General features: G+C 41.2%; 2 protein-coding genes across 6 annotated transcripts in view; one reads left to right on the forward strand and one right to left on the reverse strand.

Moving 5' to 3' along the window:
- arhgef28a (Rho guanine nucleotide exchange factor (GEF) 28a) overlaps window positions 1–23467 on the reverse strand; it is a 57190-nt gene that overhangs the window by 22037 nt on the left and 11686 nt on the right. For 2 of the 5 annotated variants that reach the window (XM_040007248.1, XM_040007249.1), the window contains exons 5-16: window positions 21249–21438; window positions 20750–20939; window positions 18788–18857; window positions 16971–17011; window positions 16743–16815; window positions 11179–11285; window positions 10795–11066; window positions 10536–10719; window positions 10325–10433; window positions 3417–3503; window positions 1281–1323; window positions 253–354 (exon numbers count right to left, since the gene is read on the reverse strand). In XM_040007248.1, coding sequence (XP_039863182.1) covers window positions 253–354; window positions 1281–1323; window positions 3417–3503; window positions 10325–10433; window positions 10536–10719; window positions 10795–11066; window positions 11179–11285; window positions 16743–16815; window positions 16971–17011; window positions 18788–18857; window positions 20750–20939; window positions 21249–21438 — 1468 coding nt within the window. The remainder of the gene's footprint in view (window positions 1–252; window positions 355–1280; window positions 1324–3416; window positions 3504–10324; window positions 10434–10535; window positions 10720–10794; window positions 11067–11178; window positions 11286–16742; window positions 16816–16970; window positions 17012–18787; window positions 18858–20749; window positions 20940–21248; window positions 21439–23467) is intronic. The other 3 variants (XM_040007250.1, XM_040007251.1, XM_040007252.1) reach the window with 3 other exon arrangements.
- LOC120718658 lies at window positions 4275–9442 on the forward strand. Its single transcript, XM_040007254.1, has 2 exons — window positions 4275–6413; window positions 6454–9442. Exons 1-2 carry the CDS (start codon window positions 4304–4306, stop codon window positions 6462–6464), a joined length of 2121 nt encoding a protein of 706 aa, XP_039863188.1. The 5' UTR covers window positions 4275–4303; the 3' UTR covers window positions 6465–9442.

Here is a 23467-nt window from a genome sequence, read left to right on the forward strand (position 1 = left end):
TTGCTGTGAAAGCAGGTAAAAAAAAAAACTAAGAACTGTTAGAAGTTAGAGACATGCATGACAAAGAAAGACATTCGGTGCATATTGTTAAAAGATCCTAATTCTGTTCCTGTTCTGCTGTTAGAGGAAATGTGGTTTGTTGACAGGAGGTACACGTGCTGTAGGTTTTGTTATGTTTTTTAACGGTTAGTCTTTTATGTCGGATGGTTAATGACGCGGAACCAGGCAAACAGAGGTGGATCCCCCACATACTCTTTGAGAAACTCAGACAGGGTGAGATGTTGTAGGGACTCTGCCAGCTCCATGCTGCCTTCATCATCAGCAGACTGGGCACGCTTACGAAACTTGATCTCCCTGTAAAGAACAGCGCCATAACACACCATGTTTATATATTCTCTGCCACTAGAGTAGCTTTGTATGAGTCACAGTTCAAAATAATCCTTATTTATCCAACACCAGGCTTTGGTAAAACAAAAAAACAAAAAAAACCAAGAGTTTTCTTTTGTAAACAGGAGAGCTGAACATCAGATTGGCCCTCTCTGCTCCTGAGATGATCACATTAAGGATATCTACTCTCTTTGACATCATAGAGATCCTAGAGTAAGGAAAGCTGTGAGAGTGAGTGTTTAGAGCAGTCAGAATCCCAGGAATTTGTCTCACAGGGATTACTTTTGCATAGTTTGTCATCATTATACAAAACTATGAGCATCTGCCATTGTTATAAAACATCCACATAACCAGAAAGTTGAAGCGCAAAGTAGGTCCACTTAAAAGTGATTGATAAGTAATATCAATTGGCTTTTCTTTTTTAATGGAAGAACTGGAAACTGTGCTTTCATATTTAAATCATAAACATTTCAACTCAGTGATGAAAAACACAGAGCAGCCTCGTGACACTGACAAAAAAATCAGGTTGGGTGTAGAGCAGGGTCACATTGATATCTCTGCGTCACTACCGCTTTTGTCCCTAGAAAAAAAAATAGATCAAACACCAGTATTGCCAAAGAAAAGGCTCTGAGTCATCAGGACAAAAGAGCTTCACAAAAACCAGCAGCCAAGTTCACAGAGCGCCTGCTGTCACCAAGCAACCTGGTCATGATAGTTACCTACATATGCTGCGCTTGGGATTGCAAATTTATTGACGCATACGGCACTTTCAATTAAGAGCTCCAAAAGGTCACATCAGTTAGTGCTAGGAAACAAAAGGAGACAGAAAAGAGACCCTGGAACACAAAATGATCCTAATAACGTTGAGTAAATTAAATGCAAAGTACAAATACCTTTTCTCATGAGACTGATCTGATATACTGGAGGCTCTTGGCTCTGTGAACACAAAAAAAGGGGCAGATGTTGCTACAGTTGAAAACAATAAAAAATAGATTATTGATAACCCAAAGAAAAACAGCAGGTAAAGTAATATTTAGACTAGGTTTTGTTGTCAGATTTATCAGATTTTATTTCCATTCTAGAGAAGCTGTTCAGTTTCATATGACAACATTTGAATACAGACACAATTGTTATGCAAAGCAACAAAGATGGTCCTCAGGTATCAAATCAGGACAGGTTGATAATATGAAAAGCAGTAGCACAGACAGACAATCACAAGTGCTGACCCGTCAAAGACCCACAAGCAGTCATCGCTGCTGCGAAGCGAAGCTGTGTCGTGATTACGAAAGCCATACACAGACACAAAGACAAGCCAAGGTTATTACAGTTTGGTGATTCTATTTGAATTCTCTTTTTTTCTAATCTTAACTTTCTTTCTAATTTCTTGTTTTATGTGTTTTGATTGAAGAGCATTAGAGTATATTTTTACATTTTGCTGTTTTTTTTAGGTTAATATGTGTTTTTTCTAAAGTCCGTATAAAACAAAAATAAATGTTTTCTGAATTTGTCACATCGCATAAAGTTGTGTTATTAAGTGTTTAACGTATATGATTAAAATATGATGAACAAATGAAGAAACTCAAGCACTGAGGGAATTTGCAAAGACGACAAAACTACGCCCATCTGTGGGAAAGGTGCAGCCTCTCAAAAGTTGAAATACCAGTTGTGATTTGGTGAATGCATAACAGAAAATAAATGCATCCTAGCGCCAAAAAAGAAATTCCAGGCAACAATGCCCTACCCAAGAATCAACTTTTCCAGCAGACTGGTGTGTGGCCAAGTAGAGTAAGGCTGTCAGTAACAAAGGGCCAAACATTATTTGGTAGTATTTCTTTGTCTCTCTAGAGTTAGATTAAATTGACAGATATGCTCCAAGCCATCTAAGTTGAAGTGGCAGTCATTGTGTAAACTATTCTCAAATTTCAGGTTCATGTTTCTTTTGTAGTAGTTTATATTTGCACACGAATAAAGACTGTACTTTTGTGCTTTGTGGGGGAAAAAAGAATTTAAATATGATACGCATCCAGCAGGCAATGTAATATTACTATAGGTTACTGTTACTAATTGGTTTTCCCTCATTGACAATTTGCATTTTTTGCTCAATATCAGCCCTAATTACCCCATTATATAGATTTTAGGCTAACATTGAACCTTAGTTGATAGTAAATAGCAAGCTATCATAGTAATGGAGCATCCCAATGGAGCACTTTGCTCTCAGACTTCTAGTGTACTTGTGGTAGAATGGGAGGCAGAGCCTTCAGCTTTCAGGTCCCTCTTCTGAGCTCCCAGTTGAATTTAAGAGACAGACACCCGCTTTACTTCAAGATTAGGATTAAAAGTTAAGAGCTGGGTCAGATGTCCCTGAATCCTTGCTTAGTTACGCTGCAATAGGCCAGGCTGCTGGGGGCTTCCAATGATGTATTGAGTGTTTTTCCTTCACACTTGTTTTTATGCACCAATCTGAATTTAATCATTAATTTAATCATTAATTATTATGGCCCTCTTTCACAGTGTATCTTTTGTGCTGTCTCCCTCCACTCACAGGCTCAGAGAGGGGCAGCCGTCTGCTGCCATCTGGTTCTACAGGAAGTTTCTTCCAGGCAAATGGGACTATCTTCCTTCCCACTGTCGCAAAGTGCTTACGAATAGTGGGTCATCCGATTGTTGGGGTTGTCTCTGTGTTATTGTAGTCTTTACCTTACAATATAAAGTGCCTTGAAGCAACTATTGTTGTGATTTGGCTCTATATAAATAAAATTTAATTTAAAATTAAATTGAATTATATGACTATTACTGCTTTTTCTCCACATTATTACCAAATTATTACCATGTTGTCACCAAGTTTCAATATAAAATTCTATCAAATTATGACTCAGGCCATTTTTCTTTTTTTTTAAGAGTTGAATCAGTTTACAATAATAACCTTGAATCGCCCCTCCCACACATATGCAAGCATTAACAGTGACAGTGGCATGCCGGCTTTGCTGGGCCTTAGCACAATGTGACGGCTGCAGGTGTCCAGTACTTACTACCAGGGTGGAGCAAAGACAGAGATTTAGACAGAGAGAGGGCCTGAAGAAGAGATCGGCTGTGGCTGACACTGTGGTGCACGGCATCTACAGGGCACAGTGGATAGAGGAGTGCTCATAGATCAACTAAAGACACTTGAGACTATCAGCATGTACAGTCAACTCTAAGCTAAAAGCTGTTAAACAGTACTTAAACTTTTATTTCATTCAGTTTCGTAAACTTGTTTTGAATAAAAACTACTAATAACAACTGTTACGACTGTGACCGTAATTGTGTGTGAATCTGAGTGTCCAGGTGCTCCTCCGGGATTGGTGCATCCAGGGTGGATGGCTCACACCGATTGGCTGAGGACTGGGAGGCAGCGGATAAGAAGAGACCGCCAGGGACTGCCAATTCATTCATCCTCGGCCCAACCCAACCGGCAGACCGTTCACTGTGTCAAATATTATGTTAATGTAAGAGCATGTAGGGGTGGACCGCCTTTTTGGTTGATCAGTTTTCTCCTGTTTTTGTTAGGCAGGGAGGAAAGTGATTGTCGTTTGGTTTAGTTCTTTTGAGTAGGTAAGTTGTGTTTATCCCTGAGATAGGTTACTTTTTGTTTGTTGTTTTGGCCTTGGGTTCACCCTGAAGTTATGATATGCTCCCTTCCTTTGTTTAACTGCACTTATTGTAAATAAATCACTGTCACAAAATATTAAGTGTGTGACGTGCTGCTTGGGGTTGGACGGGGATGGATCACCCTTTATGTTGTGGTCTGGCCGCGCCTAGACGGGCCATAACATAATTGGGGGCTCGTTCCGTCTCTTTTCTCGCTTGTTGGTATGTGGGGTTGGCGTGTCTTGTTCTGGTTAGCGGTTTTATTTTTTTGTGTGGGGGGTGTGTGAGAATGGAGTTTTCACTTGACGATTTTGTGGAGGCACCTTCATGGGTAAAAATTGACAAATGTAAGAAAGCGGACCTGCTCATTGTGGCTAACTCTTACGATGTGGAAGTGTCTTACAGTGCTCGCAAGGCAGAGTTGAAGGAAACCCTGGCTGAAAAGCTAGTGGAAAAAGGTGTGCTTCTACCACGGGGAGATGATGCGGAAAGCAAGCCAGTGACAGGCGCAGATGGCACTGCATCTGAAGCGGCTGCTAACGCAGTTGATGAGTCTGCTGCTGGCCCGGATGCTGATCGGGTTTCCGAATCCAGTGAAGGTACGTCCACTGAGGATCTGCGCCTCACGCTCCGCATAAAAGAGGTGGAGACCCGCAATAGGCAGCTGGAAGTGCAAGCTATGCATCTCCGTATCAGGGCTCTTGAGCTTGAAAAGGGCTCAGCTGCTGTTTCCCCAACGTCATCAAGCACAAATGCTTCTTTTTCTGCTGGTTTTGACATAAGTAAGCACATCAAGTTGGTTCCCCCGTTTCGAGAGTCTGAGGTAGACTCCTATTTTAGTGCATTTGAGCGTATAGCCGCTGCTTTGAAGTGGCCGAAAGAGTTTTGGTCCCTCTTACTCCAATGTAAGCTTGTGGGAAAAGCCCAAGAAGTGTGTTCAAGCCTGTCTATTGAGCAGAGTTTAGACTATGAAACTCTTAAGAAAACTGTGCTGCAGGCATATGAACTTGTCCCTGAAGCATATCGACAGAAATTTAGGATTCTTAATAAAACTGCTAACCAGACTTTTGTTGAGTTTGCGCGAGAAAAGAATGTGTTGTTTGAGAAATGGTGTTGTTCATGTAAAGTTAAAACCGTGGAAGAGTTGAAAACTCTTGTTTTGCTGGAGGAGTTTAAAAAGTGTTTGCCGGAACGCATCGTGACTTATTTAAACGAACAAAAGGTGTCGTCTCTCACTAACGCGGCACTCCTGGCTGACGAGTTTGTTTTAACGCACAAAAGTGTGTTCTGTGCACAGAATTCGTTTCAGGAAAATCTATCTGAACGAAAAAGGTCACCGAGAGCAGTGCGTAAAAACGTATCTCAGTTTAGTGCTAAATCAAACGGTCGAGAATGTTTTTATTGTCACGACTCAGGACATTTGATTGCTGCGTGTCCAGTATTAAAAAGAAAAGAAGCGAGGGGCACTAAATTCCCCGCAGGCGTGGGTTTGATTAAAACCGCTTGCTCGCCAAAGGTGCACGTGGAGGCCGAACAAAACCCGAAAACTGACGTTGATCCGCAGTTTCTACCATTTGTGGCATGTGGCTTTGTTTCGTTGACGGGTGAAGAAAATGATAAAGTGCCAGTCACGATTCTTAGAGATACGGGTGCGTACCACTCGTTTCTACTAGAGTCTGTGCTGCCTTTGTCTGAAAAAACATCCTGTGGTTCCGACATACTAGTGTGGGGAATAAAAATGAGTGTCACCAAAGCCCCTCTGCATATGGTGCACCTGCACTCGCCGTTAGTGTCGGGCTACGTTAAAGTCGCCGTGCGCCAGCGATTACCAATCGAAGGAGTTTCCTTCATTCTTGGTAATGATCTAGCTGGTGGGCATGTTTTTCCCCCGCCAGAAGTTGTTGATGTTCCTGCCCTTGCTGCTGACTCAGGCTCCACTGCTTCAGAGGTGTTTCCTGCGTGCGCAATTACTCGTGCTCAGGCTCGTAAAATGGGTGAGATTGTGGATTTGTCGGGGTCGTTTATGGCTACGCTTGATGAAGACGACTCTTTCGTGTCACCCATTGATTCTGTAAAAATTTCCACATGTGACGTCCCTGAAATGATTCCTGAGGACATTAATCAGAGCTTGAATATTACCAGAGAACTGTTGATCAAAGCACAGCAGGGTGATCCTTCACTGGTGCCTTGTTTTTCCTCTGTTGTGGACAGAGAGGGATCTAAAGCCCCAGTAAAATATTTCATTGAGAACGGTGTGCTGTTGCGATCTTGGTCTCCTGACTCAACTGATTTACATCGGGTAAATCAGGTTTTGGTGCCAAAGGAATATAGGCTCCAGATTCTCAGTCTAGCGCATGATGCCTGCTTAGCTGGACATCTTGGGGTCAAAAAGACGTATCACCGTGTATTACGTAACTTCTTTTGGCCTGGACTAAAATAAGATGTGGTGAAATATTGTCGCTCTTGTCATACTTGCCAGGTAGTGGGAAAGCCAAATAAACCGATTCCGCCAGCGCCTCTTCACCCGATTCCAGCGCTGGGTGAGCCGTTTGAGAGAGTTCTGTTGGACTGTGTGGGCCCGTTGCCAAAAACAAAATCAGGCCACCAGTACATGTTAACGGTAATGTGCGCTGCTACTCGTTTTCCGGAGGCAATTCCATTACGTACATTAAAGGCAAAGAATGTTGTGAAAGCCCTCACGAAATTCTTTTCAACTTTTGGGTTACCCAGAGTTGTTCAAACCGATCAGGGAACAAACTTTATGTCAAAAGTGTTTGCCCAGGTTTTGAAGGAGTTAAAAATTAAACATCAAACGTCCAGCCCTTATCACCCAGAGAGTCAGGGTGCACTGGAACGATTTCATCAAACCCTAAAAACAATGTTGCGCAAATACTGCCTTGAATCAGGTAAAGACTGGGATGAGGGACTTCCGCTTTTGCTGTTTGCTGTTAGAGAAACCACTCAGGAATCCCTTGGATTTAGTCCGGCTGACCTAGTTTTTGGACACACTGTGCGCGGTCCCCTGCGACTGTTTAAAGAAAAGTGGTTATCCGAGTCGCAGCGAGCCGAACATAACGTGTTAGATTATGTTTGCAGTTTTAGAGAGCGTCTTTTCCATGCATGTCAGTTGGCCCGTGACAATTTGGAACAAACTCAAGGCAACATGAAAGCCCGGTATGACAAAAAGACAGTGGTCCGACATTTTGCTCCTGGTGAAAAAGTTCTGGTGTTGCTTCCTTTAGTTGGGTCTAGCCTCCATGCTCAGTTTTCTGGTCCCTATGCGGTGGACAAAAGGATAAGTGACACTAGCTATGCAGTAAAAACTACTGATCGAAAGAGAAAACTGAGGGTTTGCCACGTTAACATGCTTAAACGCTATGTTTCCAGAGAGGACGCGGCAGCTGAAAAAACCTCTCTCATTGCGCCTGTCTCTGTGTGTTCGGCACCACCATTGTATGTTTTGCAAGATGATGACTTGAATGACAAGAGCAGTTGTATGCCGTTGGCCCGTTTGCGAAACTCAGAAGTGTTAGAGAACTTAGAATCTTTTCTGTCGCATCTGTCAGATTCCGCCCGCAAAGATATCCTTGATCTGATTGAAGCTAATTTGCTGCTTTTCTCTGACCATCCGCGGCAGACGTCTGCGCTCTTTCATGATATCGTTGTGGAAGTTGATAAGCCAATAAAGCAACATGCTTATCGAGTAAATCCAACCAAGCGGATTTTAATGCAACAGGAAGTCGAATACCTGGTTAAACATGGGTTAGCTGAGCCCAGTAACAGTGCGTGGAGTTCACCCTGTATTTTGGTGCCTAAACCAGATGACACCCCACGCTTCTGTACCGATTTCAGAAAGGTTAATGCAGTCACAAAACCGGATTCTTTCCCTCTCCCCAGAATGGAGGACTGCATTGATCGTGTCGGCTCAGCTACATACGTCACTAAATTAGACCTGCTAAAAGGGTATTGGCAAGTTCCGTTAACCCCCAGAGCTTCTGAAGTCTCCGCGTTTGTAACTCCAGATCATTTCCTCCAATACACTGTAATGCCCTTCGGGTTGTGAAACGCACCTGCAACATTTCAACGTCTGATGCAGAAGGTATTGTTTGGAGTGAGAAACTGTGAGGCTTACTTGGATGACATTGTCATTTATTCTCCAACCTGGTCAGAACATCTGGAAACGCTCTCTGAGGTGTTCAGACGTTTTTGTGAATCTTCCCTCACATTAAACCTCACTAAGTGTGAGTTTGGCAAAGCCACCATTACTTATTTAGGGAAACAGGTCGGACAGGGGCAAGTGCGCCCTGTTGCTGCGAAAGTACAGGCCATTGTTGATTTTCCTGTCCCGCAGACAAAAAGAGCTCTGCGTCGTTTTTTAGGAATGGCCGGTTTTTATTGAGGGTTTTGCAGAAATTTTTCTGATGTGGTTAGTCCCCTAACTGATCTTGTTAGCCCCTTAAAGTCTTTTATTTGGTCTCCAGCGTGTCAGGTGGCATTCGAATCTGCCAAAGCATTGTTGTGCAGTGCACCAGTGCTAGCTGCGCCGAATTTTGAGCGCCCTTTTAAACTAGAAGTTGATGCCAGCTCGTGTGGCGCAGGCGCTGTTCTGTTACAGGAAGATGGTCACGGCGTAGATCATCCTGTCTGCTACTTTTCAAAAAAGTTTAACAGACACCAGACCCATTATAGCACCATTGAAAAAGAGGCTCTTGCCTTACTACTTGCGTTACAGCATTTTGAGGTCTATGTCGGGTCAAGTGTGCTGCCTGTGAGGGTGTTTACCGATCACAACCCACTGGTGTTTCTTTCCCAAATGCGCAACTCCAATCAAAGACTTATGCGCTGGTCCTTGTTACTGCAAGATTTTAACTTGGAGATCAGGTACAAGAAAGGGAAAGAGAACGTGTTGGCTGATACCCTGTCTAGAGCACTTTCTCCTTGAATTAAACATTTTGGGGGTAATGTTAATTCTTGGGAAAGGGGGTGTTACGACTGTGACCGTAATTGTGTGTGAATCTGAGTGTCCAGGTGCTCCTCCGGGATTGGTGCATCCAGGGTGGATGGCTCACACCGATTGGCTGAGGACTGGGAGGCAGCGGATAAGAAGAGACCGCCAGGGACTGCCAATTCATTCATCCTCGGCCCAACCCAACCGGCAGACCGTTCACTGTGTCAAATATTATGTTAATGTAAGAGCATGTAGGGGTGGACCGCCTTTTTGGTTGATCAGTTTTCTCCTGTTTTTGTTAGGCAGGGAGGAAAGTGATTGTCGTTTGGTTTAGTTCTTTTGAGTAGGTAAGTTGTGTTTATCCCTGAGATAGGTTACTTTTTGTTTGTTGTTTTGGCCTTGGGTTCACCCTGAAGTTATGATATGCTCCCTTCCTTTGTTTAACTGCACTTATTGTAAATAAATCACTGTCACAAAATATTAAGTGTGTGACGTGCTGCTTGGGGTTGGACGGGGATGGATCACCCTTTATGTTGTGGTCTGGCCGCGCCTAGACGGGCCATAACAACAACTATGTAAAGAAAAACCTTAAACTTTGATTGACATTTGGGGAAAAAAGTGTTTGTTTGTTTTTGTTTTTTAAATGGTTGCCACTGTTATGTCTACGCATTTCATATGAAGCTGGAGGCAGCAGCCAGTTACCAGCTGGCTCACCATTTTAACAGGAAACAGCTAGCCTGGCTCTGCTGGAAGCTAGCAAAATCCATCTAATTTGTTTAGTCCGCACAAAGAACACTGTTTAAAAATGATAAATTGTGTTTTTCCAGGAGAAGTTTTCTGCCAGACTATTTCTTGTCTAGGTCTGGTACACTCATTGTGATGTCAGGACTCCAGAAATAACTGACTCCAGCCAAGAATTTGTCTGTCACATATAAGCACCCCTTTTATTCAATGCATAACGTGCTAATTTGTGAACTATAACTGTTGCAGGTAGATTAGCTTACACCCGCTGTTTCCACCCTTAGATAAAGATAGATATTTTTTCTCTGTACATATATTTACTATACAGACAAGAGGCTGAATGTTCTCAAATGCAGGAACGTGAACAAGCATATTTCCCATTCAAACCACTAATTTACTTAGAGTTGACTGTACATTATATTAGTTGTAAGGCTATCTAGTTCAGCTGATCTGTCACTTGAAAGCTAATTTAAAATTAGCTAAATAGAATTCTCACCAACCAATGATGTGAGACTACCCCATCAGTGACAGACAAAAAAAGCAAAATAAAAAGGTTAATTGGAAATGTTGTTAGTCATGTGTTAAACTTTTATCATGCTCAACGATCTGAGCGTTACTAACCGGGGCTGATATCTGAGGCCTGGTTATCTCGAGTAAAACGAGCCGGACGTAAGCTGATTTTGGAGGAGTAGGAATATGATCGCAATCGAAGGCCCTCGTCAACCAGTTCCTACATGAGAAACAAGTAATGTTTGAAAGCATGAGTATAAAACTTGTAGAGCACTTCATGTACGGATAAGCCGAAGTACTTAATGAGAGGATGGTATATTACTTGTGAAGTGGGTTCATATGCTGATGCAGACTGGCTGCGGGTGCAAGTGAGATCAGGAGAGGGAAGAGGGAAAGTTTCCTCTTTGTCTTCACTTCTCTCCACATCGGATGAGAGTGGGGAAAGTGGAGACTTTGGCCCGCCGCTTTCTTCTTCACTGTCCACTTCCAGTGCCACCAAACTGGGACTGGAGTTATAAATGACAAATTAGTTAGACACTATCGGTACTCACAACGCACCGGAGAAGACATCTGATTAATACCTGAGGTCACAGGTCTCCATTGGTGGACTGCCTCTCTGATCGGCCTGCTCGGAGGAGGCGGGACGGATCAGCCTTGTGAGGGCCAGATCGACAGGTGAAAGCAGGGGAGAGCCGGATGCAGAGGATGGGTAGAAGTCTTCTGAAAAGGGCGGAGGGGTATCGGTGGCTAAAAGAATTTCCTCCGAGTTGATGGTATCCCATAAACTGCCATCTGTCCCTGTACTGTCCCTCGTCACTCCGCTGACATTGTATTTAATGTCAACATCATTCGCCTGAGGTGAAAACATAAGGCGGGACAGGAAAGAGCAAAAAGAAAGAAATTTATTAAGCAGCAAAGCAAAAACTGAAATTTTATAACTAAAAAGAAAGAGAATGACGTATGACCTGTGCGATGGTGTGGCCGCTGCTGTGGATCGCAGAGAGCAGAGGGTGGGCAGCTTCCTGAGTGAACTGGCTCTGTACTTCACTGGACGGCATGCGATCTCCATTTACTATGACAAGCATAAGAGATTCACTTTGGTTTAGAATAATTCAAACAGACTGCTTCTTCTTGTCACACACACACCACTTTCTTAGTAAAGATCAACTACTGCACACTCTTGATTACAATAATTCCTCCCAGCATCAGCCCCATCAGCCAGAAACTAGAGAGAGACGGCTCTCAAGGGCAGGATAAAATAATCAGGCGACTTATCCACACAAACAAATCAAGGAAACTTCACCATGACGTGGTCAAAAAAGCATGTCATCAAAATAGACCTTTGAATCATTTTTGCTTCTCTCTCCTGCTTTTTTCTGTTATTTGAAGTCTTTTTTAACCATAATTCAGTCATCCTATTGCTTAAATGTCATGGCTTAACACGCATAAAGCAAAAACGTGATGACCTTTAAGGGGTTGTTTTTATAGAAACTTCCACATATGATCCTTACAGGCAGCCTGTTTGTTTTCTGAGGGGGGAAAAAAAGCAGATTACTGATTTGCACTGAGTCATGCTCACTATCACTCTCTCTCTCTTTCCTTCAAGTGCTAGGTCAACACAGTGTTTATGAACACTCATTCTTAGCAATATTCAGAAATACAGGCAGTGACCTTGGTTAGATTTTAGATTTGAGCTCATAAAAATCCAATGATGAAAAATAAAAGAAACAATGTTGCCAAAGTTTTATATCCATGTGCATGTTTTTTTTTTTTTTTTTCAAAATTGAAGAGGTCATAAATACTTGAAATCAGAGTTGAAGTTGTTAGACTTGCTTGGCACTGAAGAGAGGCACGCATCTCTGTCTTAATCTCACCTTTCAAATCTAATCTGTTTTCCTTTTGTCGCCATATCAATTTTTTGTGACATTTTCTGGTCACTGAGCCTATTATACATGGTTAGGATCTGTTTGCGTGTGCTGCCTCTGGCATTCGGGAGCTATTTTGCCAATTAATAATCTCTTTTTAGGGCGACATAACATTAATATCTACTTTGTCTTAAAGTTTCTAAACACTACATACTTTGGTATTTAGACAGAAGTGAGGTTTTAGGACTGGTCAGAGTTTGTGTAGAAAGGAACAGTTAGTTCCAGGAGGCTGACACCTCCGATCTTGGAGTTAATGACCAGCAGGGGACGACACCTTTTCCTGCATACAGACTTTTGCTTGTATAGAAGTCTACGGCAGTGTTTCCCAACTACAGTGCCGCGGCACATAGGTGTGCCATGAGAAATGGTTAGGTGTGTCATGGAAGATTATCTGGTTCCACCTGATTTGTACTCTAAGCGATCGGCGTAACGGGCAGAACAATTACATTCTCTTCCACTAGAGGGCAGTACAACTAGTACTACAACTACAACTGCTCTAATTAAATGGGTTGATAACTGCCAGTAAAACAGAAGAAGACAAAGAAGAAATTATATAATAGTCATGCTGTGAGTGAGAAAACACAGCGCGTAATAGCAATAGATAAATATTAGAAAAGAAAAAATAGTCAATCTGACCTGGGCCCTGGAAAAAATTCCAACCCAGATGAAGTCCCTAGCATGAGTAGTGGCTAGAAGAAAGCAAAAACGGTATAATGGGGACAAACTGAGCCAATTCTGCTTTACCTGGTGCGCAGGGGAAAATGATCAATATGCTTTTTGTGACATTTTTGTTTGGTGGTGTGCCGTGTGATTTTTCTAATGTGAAATATGTGCAGTGGCTCCAAAAGGTTGGGAAACACTGGTCTACGGTCCTGTGCTCCCTCACTACGTGACCTCAATCGACATTTTTGTGATGACTCCCAGAGGACAATCACTAGTTTCAGACTATAGTGACTAAAACATGAATTTCATAATGTGAATAAGTCATTAGCCGATGAGCATGTGGTGCTCTTTCACAGTCAGATCCATACCATACTCATCAGCTTGGGTTTCAAAACACTAAAATCACAAAAAAAGCTCAGTTTAAGTCTTCATAACAAGATGAACCAGTGGGTAACATACCATTAGGTACTTGTTTATAGTGTCTATGGTCCCAGCAGCTCCCTTCTTTTGCAAGGGGTCGCCTTAGATACACTCACTGACTCCCTGAGGGGTTTGTGGGTGATAACAAGCTATTATACTGACCAGAGGTTTGAGGTAATGAAGTACAAATACTTGGTTACTGTACTTAAGTAGAACAGCACAATTCACCATTACTCCACACTTCAAAACATTAAACCAATATTAGTCTAGATGGAGGTAACAATAGCTCATGAAAGACTATCTCATTGGTGTATCCATTACAAGGGCTTTCTGCCTACACAGAGATGAAAAAGGCAAATATATAAAAAAAATTATGCACCGTTTATATCACTATGCTCAAGTTAAAATGGGTCAGAATGATCTGGAATGACGTTTTTAGCCCAGATGTACATAAGTTGCAGTCACGGTACTTCAGCTTCTAGCTAGCACTACAGGAGGAGGAGCAAGCATTTTAAGCATTTTAAGTAATTTAAAATGCAGTGTCACTAACAGTTCAACACACATCAGCAAACACACAAACTGTTTGTGTGCAGTTTGTCACACAGTGTGTTGCTAGCTTAAGGTGCAGCTGTTGCATTTCACAAGAAGAAAAGATAACTTCACTCAGACATGGAGAAAGATGTAAGAAAGAAAAAGATGTAGAAAGACGGGCCGGACAAAGGATGTAATGTCCTCATTTTTAAAAATATGACACTGGATCTGTATATGATGTGAATACAGTAAAGCACTGTACTGGGCTGGTGCACAGCCGGTGACGTGTTCCTGGTCAGAGTTGGTTTACATAAAGGGTAGCAGAGATTAAATTAAATTTAAGATGATGATGCTTTGGTTCATTCAACTTTTATAATACTGTCTAGTATAATGACAGTATAAACAGTACACTGCCAGTGTAGGGAACGGAAATCAGAGAAGATAGCTTATGAAAAATTTGCTTACAGCTTGTTTAATTCAGTTGTGTAAATCCACAAAGACCAGCAGCAACATAGGTCAGCTGATCACAGCATGTACACAAAGAAACCAGCTCACAATAATAAACAGGAGTAGAGCTCAGAATAGAAATGACTGAGTTCCTTCCTGTGAAATCCCACTTTAATGTTGGACTGTACTCATTTCCCTGTTCAAAAAAAGTTTGTATTCTCATGTGTTAATATCATTTAATTATTTAATTACTTTATTAATATAGCACAAGGTTCAGTTTACTTTTTACAAAAATAGCTGCCCTCCAAAAAGCTACTTTTAACTTTTTTAATCTGAGCACATCCAGAGCTTGTAATTTCTCACTTTTACTTGGGTAAAGAATTTGAATCAGTGCTTTGACTTTTACCAAAGTAATTTTAACACAAGTATGTGTACTAGTAAAAAATGCTTTTACTTTTGACACCCCTGTCTATGACACTGTCAGATATTTTAATCTATATTTTATTGGTGTTCAGATATTTCTTTTCTCTTGCTTTTTTCTGAATCTTATTTTTTCTTCTTTTCTAATCTGCATTAGTGGTTTCCAGTTAACTTCAGATGAATCTTGTCTTTAGTGCTAATTAGCAAATGTGAGCATTTGGTTTAGATTAAAGGTAAGGCAGATTAAGCTTCTTTGTATAACTCTGCATGTATTTATACAAATATACACACTATAATGCCTGCCACATGATCTGTATATTGTGCAGAACAAAACAAAAAAAACACAACAGTAATGTGACCGTTAAGTGTATTTAAAAAGCACAATATTTCCCTTTCGCTATGAAATGTAGTAATTTAAAGTAGCCTGAACAATGTCTCAAAGTAAAGTCCTGTTGAACGTGTACAGTGTACATAATTACTTGGGCAACTGTGAGGGAGTGGTGGTTGGCATTTTTATTTTAAACACGTGGAAAATTGCCTTCCTTGATGAGTGCACTTTCCACCCAGACTTTGATGTCTGGACCTGCCATGGCTGCACTAATGTAAAGGAAATCCTGGGCATCACAGAGGCATTTCCTCTTTGCTGCTCTCACACAGTGAAGACATACAAGTAGCGCACATGGAGCTCAAATATACAAGGCAGACTTCTCATATAGTTCCATGACTTTTATCTTGTTTTTATGTATCTGCTGTGACCTTTAAATAGAACCTTTCACACAGGCAAAAACAAAGAACCACGATTCCAGTACTGGATCTAATGGTGACAGACACATGCAGCACAAGTCTCGGCTGGTAGACTAATCGTAACACAAGCTAGCTCCAACAATAACTGCCACCGCTGAGTTATGTCAGTGAAACATGAGAAACTGTTATGATCATTTCAACAGATCTGGAAAAAACAATAACTCCAAATGACACTTTTTCACCACAGTAGCCCCAAGACATTGTCATCCCATCTAAAGCACTCAGGCCAAAAGAGAGTTTAAGAACTTGAGGAATATAAGGAGAAATCTGCAATCTGTGGAAAACAATGGGATCGACGCCTCGTGTTTTTCACGCGACACTACTTGACGCCGACACTTTATCGTAAACGCACACACATAATTTCATTTATACAGCATTTACAAGCGCCATTCAGTAGCACCAGAGTCTCTCCAAAGTTTACAACAAACTCTTCATTCTTCCACAGCATCACACAGGAAAATTAGCATTCGCAGTAACCGTGGTGACACCCGAAACACTTAAGCATCCTTTTCAACTTTTTTTTACTAGCCAATGAGCTTCAGCTTATATAGTCTTGAGTAGATGTTGGATTTAAAAGGGAATCAGTGTAAATGCATGTGTCTTATCTGAAATGTCAGCTTTTGTAAGCCGAGGACACTTTAGCTTGTTAACATTCCACCTCTTGCTTCGAGTACACAGCTCTACTGTTTGATCCAGGAGAGAATCGGGGGAGGGGATGGCAGGGCGACAAACCAGAGGGGGGGCATCTCATAGCTCAGACAAAGTCTGAGTGGGACAAGCCTGACCCCATTCCTGTCTTTGTCCCACTGACAGGGCAGATTCCTGGACCCCTGGATTGAGTCATTATGGAGCCAGTGCGGGTAAAGACACAACCAGCATCATCCAAAGACTCCCGGAGGACAATATGTCCGTTTAATAAACGAATACCACCTCTGTGCCTAATACAGAAGCCCATCCCTGTCTGTGCCTGCGAAGCGGCAACCGCATCGATTTCCAATGATGTGATTCAAAACAGAGCTTCGCATATTGTGCTAAGACCACGAGAGAAACAGTTCCTCCCCAGGCTTCTGTACTAGCTTAATATGTTCTGTTCCCACACCCCGCTGTTCAGTGCAGCCACAAATATGTTGTTGTATCTTTTATGGATTACCCATTCATCATTTAATCCAGATGCTGAAGAGTTATTGCCGTAATATTAAAACGGAAAATAAAAAGTTGTGATTGCTGGGCCAAAACGTTGGACCAGTGAATAAATCATCTGAAAATACTTGAAGCAGAGGTCGAAGAGAAGAGAAGAGAAGAGAAGAGAAGAGAGTTACCAGATAATGAGGATGAGTACTCTTCTTCATCATCATCGTCATCTAAAGACAGGACGAGCTGCTCTTCAAAAACCTTTAAGCAAACACAAAAAGCATGCACACCATTTCACTAAATTTACATATAGTTTACTTGAAAAAGTCATAAATGCATATGGCTGCATTCAAAAACCAGGAATGACCATAAGTGGCAAATCTGCAAACATCTACAACATATGTATGTATACTCACACTGTCCACACTGTCTTTCACATGTTGTTCCTTGTTGATGCCTGTGCAAAAGAAAAACACTTAACCAAAAGATGAAGCCTGACACACAAACACCCTCATCTTCCTCCTCCTCCTCCTGCTGCTGCTGCTGCTGCTACTCTAAAAAAGAGAGTTATGTGGAAGGCACAACATCAGGTTCTCTGGATGTGACTCTGCTATCCAGGAATGGAAAACTAACCAATCAGACTTTGCGCTCGTCCAAACCAGCAGGTCCAGAGAAAGAGCACAAGCTCCCTACTGTGGAGCTGTTATTTCAAGAGGATTAATGGACGGCTGCTAGAGTCGCGACGGGGTTAAGGTCAATACCGTGGTACACTTCCTTGCTTCCCTTTATGAGTCGATACTGCCACCTGCCATCTCTATGGTTACCAAAAAGAGTAGCCACAGGTTGAAGAAACACAAAATGTGTGTGTGTATGTGTGTGTATGTGAGACATAGATATAGAATGATAAAAAATAATTCGCAGCTGGCATCGAAGATTAGCAAAGATTACTCTCTGCATGTCTGCATGCCAGCCTGAACATGTCACCGCAGGGAAAGAGAAACAATGTGCTTCTTCGGTTTTCTCTGAAGGCTCAGATATGCTGTGGCTGTGCCTTTTATGGTGTCTGTTGAAAGTGTTTTTCTAGTCTCTTTAGGTCCTAAGTGATGGATGTCTGATCATACCACTGTTTGCTCAAGTGAATCTGTGGCTGTTCATTTTTCCACTGCTCCAGAGTAAAGTCTCCAAACTTGCATGCCACCGCAGGCAGACAACACGCATGAGCTGTTTGCACACGCGCAGATCAGTGTGATGACAATAGCAGGGTTGTAAGTAATTATTATTTTCATTATTGCAAAATCCTTTGATTGTTATTTTTGACAAATCAAACACTTTGTTTCGGCTACAAAGCATCAGAAAGCAGTTTAGAAATGACCGCTACAGGTTCTTAGAGCCTGGGATGAAGTCTTTATACTGCTAGTTTTGTCTGACAAAACAGTCCAAAGTCCAAATATGAGAGTAAGTGATCTGAAATATTGAAAAATGCAATGATCAGTTTATTATCTGTCAATCAAGAATTTGGATCATGACTAAGTTCATGGAAGAAACAGTACTGACATGTGTGTTTATGAACCTTTTTTTTGTTGTGTGTGTGTGTGTGTGTGTGTGTGTGTGTGTGTGTGTGTGTGTGTGTGTGTGTGTGTGTGTGTGTGTGTGTGTGGGTGGGGGGGGTTACACAGCCGGAAAGTCCATGTAATATGGGACAAGACACTGCTTTGGTGTGGACTGAGCTCAACCACTGCTTCTGTAGTAATAACATGGGTAAGGACAAACTTGATTAAAGCTATTTCTTATATTTACTGTCAATTAGTACGGTCGAAGACCATTCTTTATTCTAAAATCCATAATTCTAATCCAACATTTCTGGTGAAGACTTCCATTAAAGGTACAATCAGCTGCATTTTGAGGTTATTTAATAGAAGAAATACTGCTGTGCTCATAAATATAGACTGATTAGTGTGTAATTACATCTTCTAATGTACAAATTTGGAATTAATCCATAAAAATACACAGGAACAGACACCGGTTTGTGGATGCTGCCATGTTATCCCGCCATCTTGGATACAGTGATAAGTTGGGCATGTGGTTAGAGACCGGCCCCATACAAAGTACACGAAAGGCTGGATAAACATTGGCCTAATATTTTTCAGATAAAAGCCTGAAAGTAATCAATTTCTCTGATATTATGAACACAAATTGACCACAATGCTACACATTAGTTTAATTCAGAACTTACCTTTGTTAGTCCGAACACCTTCATCCGTATCCCTCTTGCCCACCACAGTATCAGCTCTGAGCACATTGATCTTGGACAGAAACAGATGTTTGAGTAAATTAAAACTGCCATGAACTGTACAAAGAAACATGACATATGATAAAGTACAATTATTTAGTCACTACTGCAGTCTTACTATAATATGTGTATATACAAACTGTGTATGGATGTATGTCCATATGTACTCACATACAGATGGGCCAATCTGAACCAAACTTTGCATGAACAACATCACACATCCATTATTAACATCGCTATGTTTTTTCATTTGAGTATTCATCATCCAGGAATGTCAAATGTCTCTGTTTGCGTTTGCTTCAGATGTGAAGTTCAGTGTAGGTCGGCCTTTGCTTTGTTTTTGCTAGTATGAATGACACTAATTTCAATATCAATGTCAATTTTGTTTATAGAGCACATTTCATTACATTTAAACTCAATGTGCTTAACACTATGGGTGGGTTTTGATTATCGATTTATCAATTAAAATCGATTCTAGCTTGGATAACGTGATGTCGATCCTGAATTGATTTTTTAATATAAATTTATTTTGCCCGAAATGCCAGGTTAAACCTCACAAAATTTCAACAACCGCTAAAACAGTAAAAGAGAGCAGGAACACGGATTCTGCACAAAGACGTAAACACAAAGCGCGGACCTGCCGACGGATCAGAATCAGTGAGATGTGGCTTTCTCACCCGACGGCACGGACTCTAAACAAACCTCTGTAACTTTGCTCTGCTTCACTTCAGCAGCATCAGGTACTGTTCATATGTTGATTGATGACTTTCTTTCATTTTTGATCTACTGCAGAATATTTTTAAGGTTATCTGCTATAAAATCCCAGGCAAGGAAAGTCACCTTCATGTTTTTCTGTGTTTTATCCTCAGCTACTTTGACACAAAGGCATCTGCTGTGATGCTCACACCTTTGATAAAGTCTCAAGTGTCAGCTTTGTTTTTATAGCTATAAAAATATGGAAATGTACTGATACGTGATCAGAATTATAATATTTCTGACTGAGTCAAAATTTCCCAGATTCAAATCGAATCGAATCGAATCGATTCGGGACCTTGTGAATCAGAATCGAAACGATTCTAGAAATCAGTGACGATACCCAGCCCTACTTAACACACACACCCACACACACGTCCACACATAGATATTAATTATAAGCCTGTGAGAACAGAAACTCAAAATCTTTCTATTGGTTTTTCTGAGTGTAGACCCATTTGTAACTGACCTCAGGTCAGCAGGCATTATGTTCCAAAGAACAGGACCACATTAACTGAAAGCTCCCTCAGCTCACTTAGATCTAATTCTGGGAATAGTTAAGAGCTGCACCTGATGACCTGAGTGGTCTGATTGGGTTATCAACAGGGAGCAGGTCACAGAGTTATTGGAGAGGTCGAACCAATGTTTGCTTTATTAGCTCACAAAAGGATTTTCAAGTGTGTCCAAACATTAAAGGTGGACTCATTATATTGATTTTTAACTCCATATTTAAACTCGTGGACACTGCTATTTAGTTTCACATGATTCACAGTTCAAAATAATCCTTATTCGCCTTATAACAGGCCTTGATGCGACCCCTCAGCTTATCCTCTGCCTGAAACAATTTGCTTTGGCTTCTCGCTCTTTAAGGTAATCCCCTTAAGCCTGTTATCATCAGCTAACGTCATTCATTTTCTTCCCTCGTGCCCTTCGTTTTACTGTACTGCAGAGGTAATGTATTTACTGCTTCACTCTTATCAAAACCTATGATTGTTAAAGAGCATGAGTGTTTACACAAGGGTTTACTAAACTTATGATATGGCCTTAACTTGACAACATAACTTTACATCAAGCACAGACAGGCATTGGAACAGTCTTTTGCATTTTCTTCCCTAAATTTTTTAACAGACATCCCCTGTGGTTTATTCTCACCATTTTAGAAACACTGAAGTCTTCTAGTCTTTCTCGCAGGACCATGATGCTATCCTGAGGGGAGCTTCCCGGGGTATGCCTCACAGAGAGGGCTAGAGAGTCGGTCCCAGGACAGAACCTCAGCATGTAAGAACTGTTGGACCACAAGCACCACACACCAGGAAGAGGGCTGACTGCAGGACCTGGAGAGCTGATGAGGAAAAGATTTACTACAATAATCCCCAATATATCAGCTATTGTACATACTTCTCAAGCTCAGTCTTTACAATGTTATTACTGCATGTGGAAATGTTAGAGGTTTATCATATTTAAAATAAATTCTCTGACATTTTATGCATGTGCACTTTGTGTATATTTCCATCTTAATTTTTTTCATCATTACTCATCATTTACTTCATAAAGCAATTATTTACGATATTACAGTAATACCTTCAAAAGGAAAATACTACTACCTTTCAATAGTCGAAAAGAGACAACAGTAAAATAATAAGAGTCTTACGCTGCTAGCAGCATGAACATGGCATGCTGTCCAGACTTTTGAGCCAACTGGAGGGGTGTGTCTCCATCCTGATTGGGTAAGGTCAATGCCCTTTGACCTCTTGGTTGGTGAATTAAGAATCGGGCAAGGTGAACCAAACCCAAACGCACCGCAACGTGGAGAAGGGTTTCTCTGGGATGAGGTTTGACAGCTGGAGAAAAAGAAAAGAAAAGAGAGAATTATCTGGAGGGAGAAAGATGCTGAATAATCTTTCAATCGAGGAGATGTTTAAAAAGCGCTGACACATGTAAAACAGCCTTCTTAGCATGTGTCTTCTGAGTAATCAATGTCAGAATTGTTTGTGTGATTTGTTCATGTAAACAAAAATGACTTTTAGTCAATATGAATGTATTTGGAAATCCTAAATATCAAAAGCGGTATTAGCTTCAAGAATCCAGAACTTTTCCTGCTATTTCAAATAGACTTCCAGTGCATCAACACAGCAGCAGGGCACTGTGCATATAAGGAATGAGTGACTCTGCGTTATGCCTGTATGCACTATATGAATATTATCATTGCCAACTAAAACCAAATGCTTTCCTAAGCAAACACCTGCTGTGACACAGTTGCTAGATCTAGCCTCCTGTTCACTGGAGTAGCATAAACAATGAGTATGAGGACATGTCAGCAGTCGTTATTCCCTATGACTGACTGATCTTTTAACAGTCTGTAGTCTAATGTAGGGCAGCAGGAAAGAGCAAGCGAAAAACTACCAGTAAAATCCTTCTCTCTACATCGTTGTCGTCTTGTAAGCTCAGGAAGAAACTTTAAAAAAGATTTTATCTTCTGGGTCTTCCCCCCGTCTGTGGGTGAGAGTTACCATGGTACCATCTTTCCAGTGCAGAAACAATGTGCAGAAGAATTCAACTATTTCTCTTCTCCTTTCCAATTCTTGTTGAAACCCCAAAATGAACTGAAATGTCCTGCCGCCTCAACAATGGTGCCATTAAATCGTGACCCAGTTTGGAGAGGGCTGCGAATGCTGCACATGCTCTTTATGCAAAGTTCAACAAACAAGCACGTCATTGTCAAATTGTTGCCATTGCAAATAGTGCACCGCATGGCTATGGGGGCCAAGAGCTACTTTGAATTTGCACCACACCCAAGCTTTGCATCAGCATTTGCTTTTTTTTTTTTAAGCAAACCATGACCATACATGCATTGTCAAATATAAGGACACACACACACAGTCTGAATGCAGCCTTTAGCACTACATGTGAATATGCTGCTTTAGGCTGCCTATAGTCTCATTTGCTTTTTCTGCTTATGATGAATACAAACAGTCTGGAATTGTAAAGGCATAATGAAACAGCTGGACCAGGATATGTAATTCCTAATTTCTTATTTTTATTAAAATTTTGTTATACTGTTGAGCATTTTAATCCTTTTCATTACAAAGGATAGCACAAAACATAATAAATAACTCAATCTAAGGCTAAATGCCAGAAACTCTAGCAATGGGAGTGTAGTGCAAAGGGTTGTGGAAGTTGATTTAGCAGCCACGGAGGTCTGCAGGACAACTCTAATCTGACCAAGAAAGAATAATGGCAATAATTACTTTGTCTTTGGAGCAAACCAGCCTCTGCCCGACTGGCTGCCTGGTCCTCTGAATCATGTGATGACTGAGGTGAGCCGCACAGTCAGATCTCATTGGGTTTGAAACCACTGAACACCAGAGCACCAGAGCAATAATGACCTGAAGGATTAATACGTTCCTTTCCTCAAAACTACAAAAAAATGTTTTCCAAATGATTCAATAACTTTACTTTTGTGATATCAACATGTGAAGATAGTAGGCACCTTGTGTGCTCCTTTCTAGCACAATGTTTTATTTATTGTTTTATATTATCTAATACCAGACCTTGCTGCAACCACTCAGTTTCATCTCTGTCTGAAACCAACAGTTTCCCCATATTTCCCTTTAAGGTCAACTTTTCTGATTGGCTGCCCCTTTTTAACAGTGTTGACTGGCAAGTGGGTGGGGTTTCTCTACTCACAGCCAGAGCTGTGTGGCTGAAGTCATGATATTAGGCATATCCACTCTCAGTGGCATCGTTAGACAGCCAAGAGACTGTCCTTATTATATTAAACTTGACCAAGTTTCCATACACTCATCATGCTAATTTGCAGCTTTTAATAATTTTTTTGAAAATTTCTTTTTCCAGGGTGGAATATTTTTA

This window comes from Simochromis diagramma, unplaced genomic scaffold, assembly GCF_900408965.1.
Source record: "Simochromis diagramma unplaced genomic scaffold, fSimDia1.1 OVJJ01000682.1, whole genome shotgun sequence".
In the NCBI taxonomy this organism is placed as follows: domain Eukaryota; kingdom Metazoa; phylum Chordata; class Actinopteri; order Cichliformes; family Cichlidae; genus Simochromis; species Simochromis diagramma.